General features: G+C 39.9%; 1 protein-coding gene across 4 annotated transcripts in view; it reads left to right on the plus strand.

The window, feature by feature from the left end:
* The window catches only part of LOC132819649 (kinesin-like protein KIF13B), a 176139-nt gene that overhangs the window by 80561 nt on the left and 80435 nt on the right, over positions 1-15143 (plus strand). For all 4 annotated transcript variants that reach the window (XM_060831252.1, XM_060831253.1, XM_060831254.1 and 1 more), the window contains exons 3-8: positions 3953-3965; positions 7075-7135; positions 8254-8346; positions 9016-9196; positions 13155-13242; positions 14738-14872. In XM_060831252.1, coding sequence (XP_060687235.1) covers positions 3953-3965; positions 7075-7135; positions 8254-8346; positions 9016-9196; positions 13155-13242; positions 14738-14872 — 571 coding nt within the window. The remainder of the gene's footprint in view (positions 1-3952; positions 3966-7074; positions 7136-8253; positions 8347-9015; positions 9197-13154; positions 13243-14737; positions 14873-15143) is intronic.

Consider the following 15143-nt stretch of genomic DNA (forward strand, 5'->3'; position numbering starts at 1 on the left):
CAGTTATTGTCACAGATGCTTTGGATGGGTATATGAATTGGAAGGGTTTGGAGAGATGTGGGCCGGGTGCTGGCAGGTCGGACTAGATTGGGTTGGGATATCTGGTCGGCATGGACCGGTTGGACTGTAGGGTCTGTTTCCGTGCTGTACATGTCCGTGACTCTATGATGAAACAAGCAGTAGCAGCATGTACTGCTCTCATTGTAAAATAGAGCTTAATTTTTTTTCCCTTGTATCAGAGTAGAAATGAAATCAGGAATCTTTGTTCCTTGCTGCATTCCCACTTGTGTTGTATGGTATACGAGGTTATTCCAAACTCATTACTCAGACTGACAGTGGGATTTCTGCAGTCCTTTGTTAACAAGTGAATCAGCAAAAAATGTGAAGTTGTCTTTTGAGTTAAGATCATTCTGAACTATTCTAGGAATGCTTTGGAATATAAGGCTCTTTTTTTGTGTGTGAATGTTTTGATAGTTGCTCATTTTTGTTTCTTTATTGAGTAGGATAGCAGTAGGAGGACAAAGGACAAACTTCAAAATGTATCTTTTGAAGCAAAACCAGAGAACACAATTTTACATATTAAGCTGTTTTCTTGATTGAAGCTTAATTCCCATAAATAAATTATAATAAGAATGCACACTGAGTCCTTTCCCTGTAATCAAACAATCAACATTGACTTTGCCAGATGATGTAAAGTAATATGAGCAGATCACTTCAGTTGAATTACTCTATGTATTTTAGAAATCTTTTTCAAAATCAAGTACATGCAGACCATGATGAAATTTATATTTTCTTCCAAGTACCATGTTGTGAAGTTGTATCCAAGTCGGCAGATAATCTGTTCCTAGAATTCACTGATAGTTATTGTATTTTCTTCCTATGCTTGCAATTCCATGCAGAAGATAACTTCTGTTCTGTTTCCTTTTGAATAGATTATATGAACCCAGGTCCTACGATTAGAATAGTCCAAACTAATAATTGGTTAGAAACTGATGAGGATTCCTTGTGCCATGATAGTTAACTGAAATTCCCACAAGGAACTGTATTGCTAATCTTTCATTTGTTTTTTGGCAGTCATGCTTGAAAGAGGAACTCAGAGGTGGCCTTGGTTTACTATCTCATCCAAAGTGCAACCCTCCCTCAGGTTTATACTGTCATGTTAGCTTATTATTATGTAGTCATGTCTTGGACTTGAATCCACAATATCTGACTTGGAGGTTGGTCAACTGATCCAGATTGCTACTGCGTAAAAAAAGCATGTCTCGGTGCTAGCTCAAGCCTTTTTGCATTTGTTGCAAAACATGAAATGTCTAGCGGATCCAATATTGATCAGCTTGATGATTGGTTGCTATTGGAAGCTCCACTTGCCAAGTTTATTGTGTTAAAACCTCCTGCCTATAATTTTGTGAAAATAAGGATCAGATGCTTATTTTGGTTCTGGAAAATTGTTAAATGCTTTCTATATTTTACTTGCCTTAATTATGATGGTTCATTTTGTTGGAATATCATCTGATTTGGCTCTGACACCTGAGTATACAATGCATTCTGCTTCTACACTAAACAACATCAGTTCCTGGCTTTGGTTTCTAGCAAAAGGTAAATTTGCCTAGATTACATCATTACTGTTTTTTGCTAATGTAATTGGAGTTTTAAAGATTGGTTATATGGATCTGCAGTCATAGGAAGGTTGGCTACTAGCCCTTAGTTGCTTAATAACAAAACTGTTTTTTATTTCCATAATAGTTAATAACTTTCTCAATTTTATTAATAATGCATTTGAAAGTAAGACTTCATTTTAGTTAGAGAGAAAAAACCTCAAAAATTAAGTTACCTTATTTACATTCTCATGTGCCTTCAGTCAGAAGGCATAAGCTATTGGTTCCCATACTCTTACTACTTGTTTGACAGCTGTGTTTCTCTATTCAGAATAATTTTGCTTGCCTTTTCTTGATCTGTTCATCACCTGAAGTACTTGCAAGCATTTGTGAAAATGCGCACTAAACATAAGGATCTGATGGTGCGTCTTAGAATGTTAGAATAAAGCAGACTGTGAGCCATCTACTGCTTCTGCACTATATTGTACCGAGAGTCACACTATCCTATAGTAGAGAATGAGATTATTTGGCCCATTGTATCTGTGCTGGCATTTTAAGGTGCTATTCTATTAGTTTCAACATGGAATGTTGAGTTCTGAAGAGGGAATGTTGAGTTAAGACTTCAAAAATATTGTCATCATTGATGCCTGTGGCACAGAAAATGGTCCTTCAGCCCATCAAGTCTGCACCCTTCAAAACAAACTATTCTAATCCTGTTTTACACCACTTGGTCCATAGCCTTGACAGTGTGGGTCGTCTGGTTACGTTTTTTTCTAAACCATCCACACCCTTATTGTATACTAGAAAGTAAACTTGTGGATACCAGTACAAGTCCTCAAGTTTTTGACCAATATGTTTGCTCAGACAAAATTATGTTGTACTTTTAAATGTGTTCCCTGTGTCGCTTGTAGCTCTTACGATGTAAGGGTGTGTCTATATGTGTATTCTCAGTCAATTGGATCAGCTAGGCAATTCAATCCCGAAGTTTTCAAGTGTGTTAAGAGACAACACATTCACACATAGTATCTACTACTGAAAATCATCTTTGTACTTTATGTCATTATGTTACAAGTATCCATTATCAAACATTCTGGTAATGGGAACTTTACTGATGCAGTGATTTACAGTTGTCAAGGTTCTTTTGCTCATAGAATTTATAGTTTCATAGCATTTTAAAAATTGTTCAAGGTCGGAATCTTGCCCCAAGATTAATTCAATTTAATAATGCAAGTTTTGTCAATTATCTGTAAGAGTTGAGAAATCCATTAATTCTTTGATCAAACAGAGACTTTGTCATTTGTTCTGTTACGTACATAAAACTTCACAAACTTCGATTTTAAAGTCCTCCATACTGTGTTAGAAATGCTGCATGGATCCTCTACCACAACTCTAATTTTCTGTATCAAAATTAGTTATGCAATTTAACATTTTAATATGTCAATTCGACTTGCAGTAACGCTAGCTTGGTATAAATGCAGTCCAAATTGCAGCGTGCAGTAACATCAGGAATCTGTACATCACTAAGTACTTGAAGCATTTGTAAAAACGCACACTAAACATAAATGGAATGATATAACCCATTCATGAACTTGATTCATTTTGTTTGTGTTTGCACTTTTTTTTGGTTTAAATATGCGAATCTGATCAATTACAAACCCATGTAATATGTAAGAGAAAGAAACTTTCAAAGATGTAATATGGGAAATTTACCAAACTTATTAAATGAGAAATGCAGCCTGTATATCAAGTGACACTGTCACGTGAAGTATTATGAAATACTGCATTGCGTCCATCCCAAAATGCCCAAGTCTGTTGCTGAAATCCATTCTTAATCATTGACGCAAATAAAGTACATTGACTTTTCTACAATAATGAAGCCTTGTAGATCTTATCAATTATTTAAATAGGATATTCTGATTGACGTTTGCATCAGTTCAAAAAACTCTATAGGTTTTTGTTTTTAATTAGATATTGGAATAATTTTCAGGCAATTGTCCCACTTTCTATTTGAGGTGGGAGTGGAATTCAGATGACAGGTTTTAGGTTAAACTTTGCTCTTGATGTCAATCACATAATCTATACCTTTTTTATCCTGTTGTGTGGTTGATCTGACACCATTTGATTGAACATTTTTTCTGAACTTGTGTTGCTGGAAATAACAATTGTTGTTCTGTTGCATGACTCTCGTGATCAGCCCAGAGCATAATTCCATAGGCAACCAAGTGCATTTCAGTTGTCTGTGCTTTGCTTTCATTCTAATTTCAAGCTAATTTTTGAATGACTATAATCAAACTCTTTTTATTTTTCTTTCCATTTGGGTACTTCTATTTGAAAATTGGGATGTCATTTAACAACAGGAGCCAGCCAAAGGTACGTTTGAATTTGTTTCTGCTCTTCTCAGTGTTAACAGAGACAGTGGAGTGATACAGATTTGCAGTATTATATATACCCACTACATTTAGAAAACAGATCATTGCAGTTCAGAGAAAAAGGTTGGTGGTGAGGTTTGATCCTTTCCATCAGAGACAAAATATGAGAAATCTTATGGAGTATGTCTCACTTGCCTGAATGGGTTCTGCTGAAACAATATTGAAGAAGTTTAGTGTCATCCAAATCAAAGCAGTCTGCTTCATCAGCAGTTAATCCAGCATCTCAAATATCCTCTCCTCTCATTGTCAGTATGACTGCGGTTTATGCTGTCTGCAGATGTACTGTAGCAAATCCCCAATATCTTGCAAACTCAAGATCTTCACCATTTTAGAAGGACAAGACGAGCAAGTGGTTACACCTCTAAATTTCCCTCTCAGTCATGCAGCATTCTGACTTGAACATATTGTATCATATCTGTATTGCTGGGTTTAAACTCTGGAACTCTGAACTCCAAGCATTGTTGGGTATATTGATGCTGTAGTTCTACAAGTTGACAAACCATGCCCACCTTAAAGCAAATAAGGATGGTTAATAAATGTCTTTGGCACCCATATCATGAACAATGGAAAATTAATGAATATTTTGGTGTTGGAGTGCTATAGCCCTTATTCTAAGCCTATTACCTATTTCTCAAATGAATGCAGTACGAGGGAAGTATTATTCCACATTCTACTTCTCATAATGAATTTGATGTTGAATGCCTGCATCCAAATATTAAACTGTCACCGTTTATTTACATATAGGCATCCTAGTTTTTATAAATTAAACAATTATTTCTCTGGAAGCTTCATGACATCACTTTACATTGTAACTTTACAATAAATAATGTAAGAGTGAAAGTTTCATTTCAGTTTTATCAAGTAGACCTGAAGGTTTATTAATTTAAATGGTGTTAGAGTTTATACAATGAGCTTTATGTTTCACTTGTGCACATACTAATAGATTTTGTTAATATTTTATTTACACATTGCTTATTCTTCGGTAATCTGATATTCCATTCTTTGGCTCGGTATTGAACCTACAAGCACTGATGAACTTAAAAGTTTGTGTGCTCTGTTGTGTCAATAATTAGTGCATCATAGATTATGCTTGAATTTCTAATCTACTTCAAGATTCCAATGTACATTTTTTTTTGAGCTGACCTTCTTTAACAACTGGATCAGACTCCTCTTGATAAAGTGATCAGACCGTGGTAAAGTTAGTTCTGATACTTAATTTGTCTATTGTCCTCAAAGTTCATTATTGCAGGAAAAAAGATATGCCTCAAACTCAAATAACTCATGAAGGTTAAGGTCTCTTTAAAAATCTGAAACAAGTGAAGTTAATCGTTTCACACGCCTGCTGTGCAGTAGCAACTCGAGCAATATTATAGAGTCATACAGCGTGGAAACAGACCCTTGGGTCCAATCAGTCTAAAATTCGAAGCTAAAGTAGACTCATGTGCCTGCACTTGGTCCACAATCCTCCAGACATGGCTTATTCATGTACTTATTCAAATGTCTTTTAAATGTTATAGATGTACCCGCATCCACCACTTCCTCTGGAAGTTCATTCCACACACAAACCACTGTGTTTAAAAAAAACCCTCATGTTTTGTTTTAATTTTTCTCCCCTCACCTTCAAAATATGCCCCATAATCTTGAAATCCCCCACCCCAGGGAAACTATACCTGCCATTCACCTTATCTATAACCCATATTCTTTTATAAACTTTCATAAGGTCACTTCTCAACCTCCCTAGTCTCCAGTGAAAAAGGTCCCAGCCCCTCTTTATAATTCCATTCCTGGCAATGTCCTGGTAAATCTCTTCTTAATCCTCTCCAGTTTAATAAAATTCTTCCTGTAACAGGGAGTCCAGAACTGGACGCAGTACTCCAGAAGAGGCCTCATCAGTGTCCTCAACATAATGTCCTTACTTTTGTACTCAAAGGTCTGAGCAATGAAGGCAAGCCAGCTTCAGTATTCTTCATTAACAGGATATTGTTGCCAAGCCCAAAAGATATTCTAGTCACCACACAAATGAGCAATGTAGTACATGAATATTAATGCTGATGTGATGCCGGCCATGTAGGTCATATGTCCCAGTGACTAATCAGTTATCAAATCCCTTTTGCTGTTTACAACAGACTGGGTACAGACTGCATTGCACCTGCCCATGACAGCAATCACTGAACAAACAGGCATGTGTCAAGAATTGCACCAGCATCCAATTCAAGATTATCAGTCATGCTTGCAATGTGGCTCGTTTGCAGTTACTGGAAACAACAGTGTCATTCAGAAGACCTTGGTCTCATAGAATCATTGAATCCCAAATGGAAGTGGGCAAAGGAAAAATGTACAAACTCTCATCTGAGGGTGAGAATCAAACCTGGGTCCCTGGCACTGTGATGCAGCGGTACTAACTACTGTGTCACCCTAACTATAGACGAGAAGAATTTGTGTGGCTTTCAGTTAAAAGCTTTGGGATAACTGTCCCCTGATGCATTGATTGAGGCAGTGTGCACTTGTCAACGAGATATCATCCTGTTCCTCAATCAGTATAAATTCATGTTCCCTTTGAAATTGGGTATTCTTGCATCTGCTCTGACAAATACAAGATGAAAAGCTTGACAGTATGTCTGTCTTTATTTCCAGTAATAGTCAAGTTCTGTGTTACAAAGTGACTAAAATGAGTATTACTTTGGTCTTGGCTAATCTGATTGGAGGGGGAATGGCCAAGATGAAGTGACATTTTGAATTTAAAATTGTGAATGGTACAAATCTAACATTTAAAAACTGCTGGAAATGTACAGCAGGTTAGTCCAGTGAGCATGAGAGAGAAGATTTCAGGTCGGATCTGTCAATCCTAGAATGAAAAGTCTTGGCTGTAACAGCTTTCAACTGAAATGCGTTCTGTGTATTTAAAGCATGAAACTATATCTTAATCTTCCATTTTTCTTTAAGTCCTATATATAACATTTTAATTTTATTTTATTTAAGTATACATGTCCTTTCCAAGACCAATCTGAAATGAATGCTGACCAAGTTTTTTCCCCTTTTTATGTACGTAGGTTTTTGCATATGATCACTGCTTTTGGTCAATGGATGAGTCCGTTAAGGAGAAGTATGCAGGTATGTTGCATTTATTTTACAGTAAAGCTTTAAGGAATTAATATGGTGTCCATGAGATATAGCTTGCTTGTGATATTAAGCTGACTTTTAGTTATCCTTTCACCACCACCTGTTTGTTTGGGTCCTTCTGCCTCTGACACCATTTGAGAAGGTGAAACAGTGACCACATGGGGATTTGGAACAAGTACTGGGAAGTGTGGGGTCAGAATAGGAGCTTATCTTCCGGATTGAATCGAAATAGCATTTCATCCTCTTGCTCCCTAACCTCTTCTGTTAACCTCTGATGTCAGGAACTTGCTGTATTCACTTAACAATTAAGACGTTGGTGGCATAGCAAGATGAAAAGCAAGAATTCAACTCTTTTACTCTTTATATTGAAGCTTTGTCTGCCACTTTTCATCTACTTGAAATTATTCATAGGTTGCAAACTCTTACTTAACTCACAATATATGTGCACAGGCTGACCAAGCTTAGGCTAGTGTGATGAAATAATAACTGGTTTAATTATTTGACTATATCAAGGCCTTTTTCATACTGAGTAAGAACTATTGGACACCCTGATCACTTTTCTGACTCTTGGCATCCACAAAGGGACAATTAAAATCCCTCGCATGAAGTGCATTGGTGTCTGGTTCTTTTTTTTCATTCAAAAATGTTGTTCCAACTGTTCTACTGTTTCAAATGCACTGACATGTATTGAGTATAGTTTGAAAGATGCTGGTAGTCTACTTGAGTACCACCTAAATAGTGATTCGTGTATGTGTACCTGGACAATGATGAGGATAGCATTGCAGCTGAATCTACTCCTGGTAGCCCCCACCATCCATATGTGCGTTCATCATTGCATAACTGCTGCTGGAAAGTGTGAAATCCAGAATAAGATCAAAGTTGCTGAAGAAATGCAGCAGGTCAGGCAGTGTCTGTGGAGAGAAAATCAGTAACTTATTGGGTCCATTGGAGTTGCCAGAAGTACCCGCTTAAGATTTACAGTCCTGCCCTACAGTGTGTTGACCTGATTAAGTGCACATTTATACTGCTACTTATCAGTCATTATTCTTCATTTTATATAACTGTGCAGTTATTTCCATTTTTCTCTCCTCCATTCTTTCTTGTTCTAGGTCAAGACATAGTGTTCAAATGTCTTGGTGAAAATTTGCTGCAAAATGCATTTCAAGGATACAATGCTTGTATATTTGCTTATGGACAGACTGGTAGGATATTTCAATAGTGTATTTCTTTAAATGAATGTAACTTGTAAAACATTGTGCAATTACCAGAGCAGCTTAGCTGTCATATGAAGTTCTAGCTAAATATCTTACAGTCAAGCCATTTGAATAAATGTAAATATGATTTTTCAGGGAACCTTGCAAGCTTTTACTATAGATCGTTCTGATCTGATGTTACTCCTGTCAAATAGATGCTGCTTAAACTGATGAAAATGGGGCAGCAAGGTGGCTCAGTGGTTAGCACTGCTGCCTCAGAGCACCAGGGCCCCAGGTTTGATTCCAGCCTCAGGCAACTGTCTGTGTGGAGTTTGATCATTCTCCTCGTGTCTGCGTGGGTTTCCTCCGGGTGCTCCAGTTTCCTCCCACAGTCCAAAGATATGCAGGTCAGATGAATTGCCCATGCTAAATTGCCCATAGGTAAGGTGCGTTAGTCAGAGGGAAATGGGTTACCCCTCGGAGGGTTGGTATGGGCTTGTTGGGCCAAAGAGCCTGTTTCCAATCTGTAGGGAGTCTAAAAATAAGACAGGCAACTATATTTGTAAAGTAACTATTCCTTTCAGACTGCCCTATTTTCCATAGTGTTTGGAAGAGTGAAACTGAATTTATTTTGTGTTTTAATACCTTGTTAATTATCTATCCATACCTATTGGTTAGGCTCAGGGAAATCGTACACAATGATGGGTTCAAAGGACAAGCCAGGTTTGATCCCCCGATTATGCAGCAAACTATTTGAGCGAGCATTGCAAGAGGCCAATGAGGAACAAACTTTCACTGTTGAAGTGTCGTACATGGAAATCTACAACGAAAAGGTCCGTGACCTCCTTGATCCAAAAGGGTAAGTGAGAGAAAATAAAGGTGAAGAGCAAGCATGCTTAAATCTGGAAGTGGAAGTCATTTTGTTGGGAATGCATTAACACAGTACTTCTGTACTGCTTTAACTTTAATTCACCATTGACATTTTTTCAATGAGGAGAAAGTGAGGATTGCAGATGCTGGAGATCAGAGTTGAGTGTGGTGTGCTGGGAAAGCACAGCAGGTCAGGCAGCATCCAAAGAGCAGATGAATCGACTTTTTGGGCACATGCCCTTCATCAGGAATGAGGCTTGTGGGCCAGGGTCTCCGATAAGCTGGAGGGGGATGCGGCTGGAGGGGAAGGTAACTGGGAATGCAATAGGTAGATGAAGGTTGGGGAGAATGTGATAGGTCAGAGAGGAGGATGGAGCGGTTAGATTAGAAAGACGATGGACAGGTCAAGTGGGCGGTGCTGAGTTGGAGGCTTGGGCCTGGGATAATGTTTGGGGGAGGGTGTGGGAAGAGGTGGGGAGGGAATGATGAAACTGGTGAAATCTACATTGATCACATGTGGTTGCAGGGTCCCAAGGCGGAAGACACTGGTGGTTAGAGCTTGGCCATGGAAGAGGCCCAGGACCTGTATGACCTTGGTGGAGTGGGAGAGGGAGTTTAACTGTTCAACCAAAGGGCGGTGGGGTTGATTGGTGTGGGTGTCTCAGAGATGTTCTCTGAAACGATACGCAAATAGGCGTCCTGCGTCCCCGATGTAGAGGCGATCACATCGGGTGTAACAGATACAGTAGATGATGTTTGTGGAAGTACAGGTAAATTTCTGTTGAATGTGCAAGGACCTTTGGGGCCTTGGAGGTGAGGGGGAAGGTGTGGAAGCAGGTTTTGCACTTCCTGTGGTGGCAGGGCTGGTTGTGGGGGGGTAGCCACAGAGGGAATGGTCTCTCCGGAGTGCTGATAGAGGTGGGGAGGGAAAAATATCCCTTGTGGTGGGGTTTGTATGTAAGTGGCAGACGTGGTGGAGGATAATGTGATGTATTCGGAGGTTGGTGAGGTGGAAAGTAAGGACCAGAGGGGTGGGATTCAAGGGCAGAGTTGTGGGAAGTGGAGGAGATGGTCAACGATGACCATGTGGGAGAGGAAATCGCAGTCTATGAAGGAGGAAGCCATGTTAGATTTTCTGTGGTGGAATTGGTCCACCTGGGAACAGATGTGGCCGAAGCAGAGGAATTGGGAATAAAGAATGGCATTTTTATAGGAGGCAAGGTGGGAGGTGGTGTAGTCCAGGTAACTCTGGTAATTGGTAGGGTTGTAGTAGATGTTTGAGATTAGTTGGTCGCCAAAGGTGGAGGTGGAGAGGTTCAGGAAGGGGAGGGAGGTGTTCGAGATAATCCAGGTGAATTTGAGGGTGGGGTAAAAGGTATTAGTGAACTGTTCAATGTCCTTGTGGGAGCACACGTTAGTGCTGAAACAGTCATTCATGTAGCAGAGGAAAAGGTGGGGGATGGCACTGGTGTAGTTGTGGAAGATGGACTGTTCCACATGCGCGACAAAGAGGCAGGGATAGCTGGGGCCCATGTGGGTGTCCATGGCTACCCCTTTGGTTTGGAGGAAGTGGGAGGATTGGAAGGAGAGATTGGAAGGATTTCTTCCACGTGGCAATTTTCTGTCTCTCTACACCTAGTGATGTGTGTCAACAGTATTAATTTTTCTTCTTGCATGGATTAAACTTTATTTGGTCTCGTTTATTGACACTTCAGTTGAGATATACTTTTTGATCATGATTTCTTCAGCAAAGTTTGCACAGTGTTGCCAGGGCTGGAGGATTTGAGCTACAGGGAGAGTCTGAATAGACTGTGGCTGTTTTCCCGCAAGTGTTGGAGGCTGAGGGGTGACCTGATAGAGATTTATAAAATCATGAGAGGCGAGGATAGGGTAAATAGACAAAGTTTTTGTCTGGGGTGGGGGAGTCCTCGTTGCAATTAGAGAGGTGTGGCAAGTCGAGGTGTACACACCCTGGCTCATGTGCTCACGTGCGCTGCCTCCCACCCTGGCTCATGTGAAATGCTATCTCTTGTTCCCAATTCCTCCCCTCCCAGGTGGTGGATGATGCCCTCCAGCGAATTTTCTCCACTTCCCACACCTGCAACCACAAGGACAGAATCCCTCCAGTCCTCCCCTTCCACCCCACCAACCTCTGTATACATTGCATCATTCTCTGCCATTTCCATCACCTATGAACAGACCCCACCACCAGGGAAAAATTTCCCTCCCCACCCCAATCTGCATTCTGGAGAGACCATTCCTTCCACGACTCACTTGTTAGGAACATGCCCCCCCACCACCTTCCCTCCACTCCTGGCACCCTCCCCCGCCACCACAAGAAGTGCAAACCTGTGTCCACACCTCTCCCCTTACCTCCATCCAAGGTTCCAAAGGATCCTTCCACATCCGACCGAGATTTGCCTGTACTTCCACACATGTCATCTACTGTGTCCGTTGCTCCTGATGTGGTTTCCTCTCCACTGGGGAAATAGGATGTCACCTTGTGGATCGTTTCACAGAACATCTCTGGGACGCGCGCAGTAAACCATCTCACTGTCCCATAACCAAACATTTCAACTCCACCTCCCACTCTACAAAGGACATGCAGGTCCTGGGCCACCTCCATGTCAAATCCTAACCACCCGACGTCTGGAGGGAGAACGGCTCATCTTCTGCTTTGGGATCCTTTCTGGAGATTGACGTCACAAAGCACCTACTTCCTTGGGGATGCTGCATGATACTCTTTATTCCATCATAGAATGAATGTGTTGGTTTTACTGTCCAACTCTAATTCTGCTTCAGGTGGAGATGAGCTGCTTTTTTGAACCTCATACCTGTAGTTCATCACATGTTTTCAATTCATATTATGTAAAGAACCAGAGAATCTCATATGACTTTTCTCTTAATGCTGAATGGAGTGTGGCTTAAACAAATCCTGTCTTTAGCCATATTTATCTCTTGATAGTGGAAGAAACTTATTTTAGTGGGTTGTGTGAGGATGAATAATAGGTGAGGATACCCTGCTTGATGGTTAAGATAGAATAAGTGGTATTTTAATTATCTTATTTCCTCACATATCTGCCTGTAGCATCACGTGCGACGAAATGTATCCAGTCAGCCACAACGGGCCAATGAGCCTCCTGCACTGATGAGAATAATGGGATTCTCTGTATTTTTTAACATAATATTGAAAACATGTGGTGAACAACAGGTATGAGGTTCAAAAAAGCAGCTCACCTCCACCTGAAGCAGAATTAGAGCTGGACAGTAAAACCAATACATTCATTCCATGGTGGAATAAAGAGTATGTATGCAATAGAACAGAATATATTCTGTAAAACTAAGACATGCCATCCCATTGGTCAGCCACCCCATTCCAATTGCTACATTCTAACCAATGTGCATTAGAAATGGTCCAGAGAAGCTTCAAAATGGTGAACTCAGAAAATAAAATTAGAACTGCAAATGTGTTGCTGGTCAAAGCACAGCAGGCCAGGCAGCATCTCAGGAATAGAGAATTCGACGTTTCGAGCATAAGCCCTTCATCATTATTCCTGATGAAGGGCTTATGCTCGAAACGTCGAATTCTCTATTCCTGAGATGCTGCCTGGCCTGCTGTGCTTTGACCAGCAATACATTTGCAGCTGTGATCTCCAGCATCTGCAGACCTCATTTTTTACTAAATAAAATTAGAAACTTTTCAGAGTTTTGATCTCCTGTATGAAAAGTTCTTACTTTTTCTTGATTGAAGAGGAACATTATGGCATTGGTTCCACTTTGTAAAGTGCGTCACTAGCTGCTCAAATGCAGACCTTGCAGTCTCAATATTGTTTCATATCCGTCAGCACTATTCTGATATGAGGCCAGAGATACAAATAGAATTTGTTTCTCACCTGAATTTTTAAAAATTTTATTTTGTTATACATTTTTGCACATTTGTTTTATAGGAGCCGACACACTTTGAAGGTGAGGGAACACAAAGTTTTAGGTCCATATGTGGATGGTCTGTCCAAACTGGCTGTGACAAGCTACAAGGTAAGGAACATAAGTAATCAAACTGTGTAAAACATGATTTTGTGGGTAGCAACTTCTAAATCGTAGAAGAAGTAAGGTTTTCAAGTGGTTGGTGTAACCAGTGTTTTGGTTTGTGGTAACAATTGAAGTCGCTACAAAAAAATTACTACTTTATTCAAAGCTTTCAGTTTAAAATTTGGTGGTTAAAAGTCTTAAAATTTATGCTATTGGATTTTATTGCCAACATGACAGACTGTTTTATGCACACGCTATTGCTTGAGGTGTTATTTACTATTGTTTTGGTTGAAGGAAATGGCTGAACGGTTGTAAATATTCTTGGAAACAATGCTGACTTTGTTTTAATTTTCAACATGTTGGAAGTTTTTGACAGCTGAAATTTGCAGAAACTTTGATTTTGATCTCTTACTTTTCTTCTTAACCCAAAGTTAATTCAGTTACACTTGCTCTCCTCTATTCCCTGCCACCAAGTAAATTTAAAAATAGCATATTGTGGAAGTCTCCCAAGTTTGTGTCTGAAGTTGCGCACCTTTCTGACTTGGGTTTATATTGTTGTTTCCTTCTAATCTACAACATACAACTCTTAAGGGGTGCACCAACAGAGAGACCCAGTGTTTGGGCGACAGGGTATTTTGGTGGTATGTCACTCCGACACATGACATATGGTCGAATATAATGCATTAAAATAGTTGAAATTTTGCCAAGCATGCAAAGAAGTTTTAGACTGGACTTGACTCGCAGCTGCTGTCTAAGCTTCCCCAGTTTTCTTAAAAATGTGACTAAGATGCTTTCAACATAAAGTGACAAAAATTCTTAAATGCAGCATATGGAGGTAACACATTATCTGCAGTACATCACTCCAAGTATTATATTTCCCCCCAGGTCTGGCAGTATCTGTGGAGAGAAAGCAGAATTAACATCTTGGGTCCAGTGACTCCTCTTCAGAATGGACTGTAGCTGGAAAAAGTTTGGTAGATATGGAGTGAGGTGAGGGGGAGGAGTAAACGATAAGTTGAGATGGAGCCCAGAGAGAGAGAGAGAAACAATTGAGCAGACAAAGGAATGCCTGAAGGTCAGCCTGGGATAATGAATAGCTGCTAATGTGAACTGTTAGTGACTTACAATGGGTTGTTTGTGGGGTTGTTACCCACAAACTTTCTAGGCTCTATCTGCTGCCAGACCTGCTGTGTTTTTCCAGTAATTACAGATTTTGTTTCTGATTTACAATATCTGCACCTGTGTGTTTGTTTTTTTTTCAAACCATATCCCCTGTCTCACACGAAAATAGTTTTTTCTCTTGGAACAAGACGAGTGACAAGTTGTTATTTTCAGCTCTCATAAGCTTTTAAGAGGCTGTCTGTTGGGAGCTGTCATAAGATTTAAAATGAATGACCTTGGTTGTACCTATTTCAAGATAACAGGAAATTCGAACAGAATGGGAAAAAAGTTCTGTGGGAGAGGGCAATATTTTAAAAAACCTGCTTCACTTATTCAACAGGACATTGAGTCTTTGATGTCAGAAGGGAATAAGTCTCGAACAGTTGCTGCAACGAACATGAATGAGGAGAGTAGTCGTTCCCATGCAGTATTCAACATTATCCTTACACACACACTATATGATCTCCAATCTGGGGTAAGGAAATATGCATTGAAATCTATTTGAATTTTAGAGGTGCTGCTTATGTGCAGGAGGTAGCCTCGGTGCTCAGTTGAAGTAGTTGCAAATGGGTGCCAAATAGAAAGCAGTAAGAGATCTCTATGACTCTAATACTCAATAAGATGAAGATTTAATGGGAAGAATGGCTTCTAAAAGCTGGGAGGCAAGCAGGAGGCTGGAAGAACACAGCAAGCCAGACAGCATCGGGAGGTGGAGAAGTCAATGTTTCTGGTGTAACCCTTCTTTT

This window comes from Hemiscyllium ocellatum, chromosome 10 (assembly GCF_020745735.1).
Source record: "Hemiscyllium ocellatum isolate sHemOce1 chromosome 10, sHemOce1.pat.X.cur, whole genome shotgun sequence".
Taxonomy (NCBI): domain Eukaryota; kingdom Metazoa; phylum Chordata; class Chondrichthyes; order Orectolobiformes; family Hemiscylliidae; genus Hemiscyllium; species Hemiscyllium ocellatum.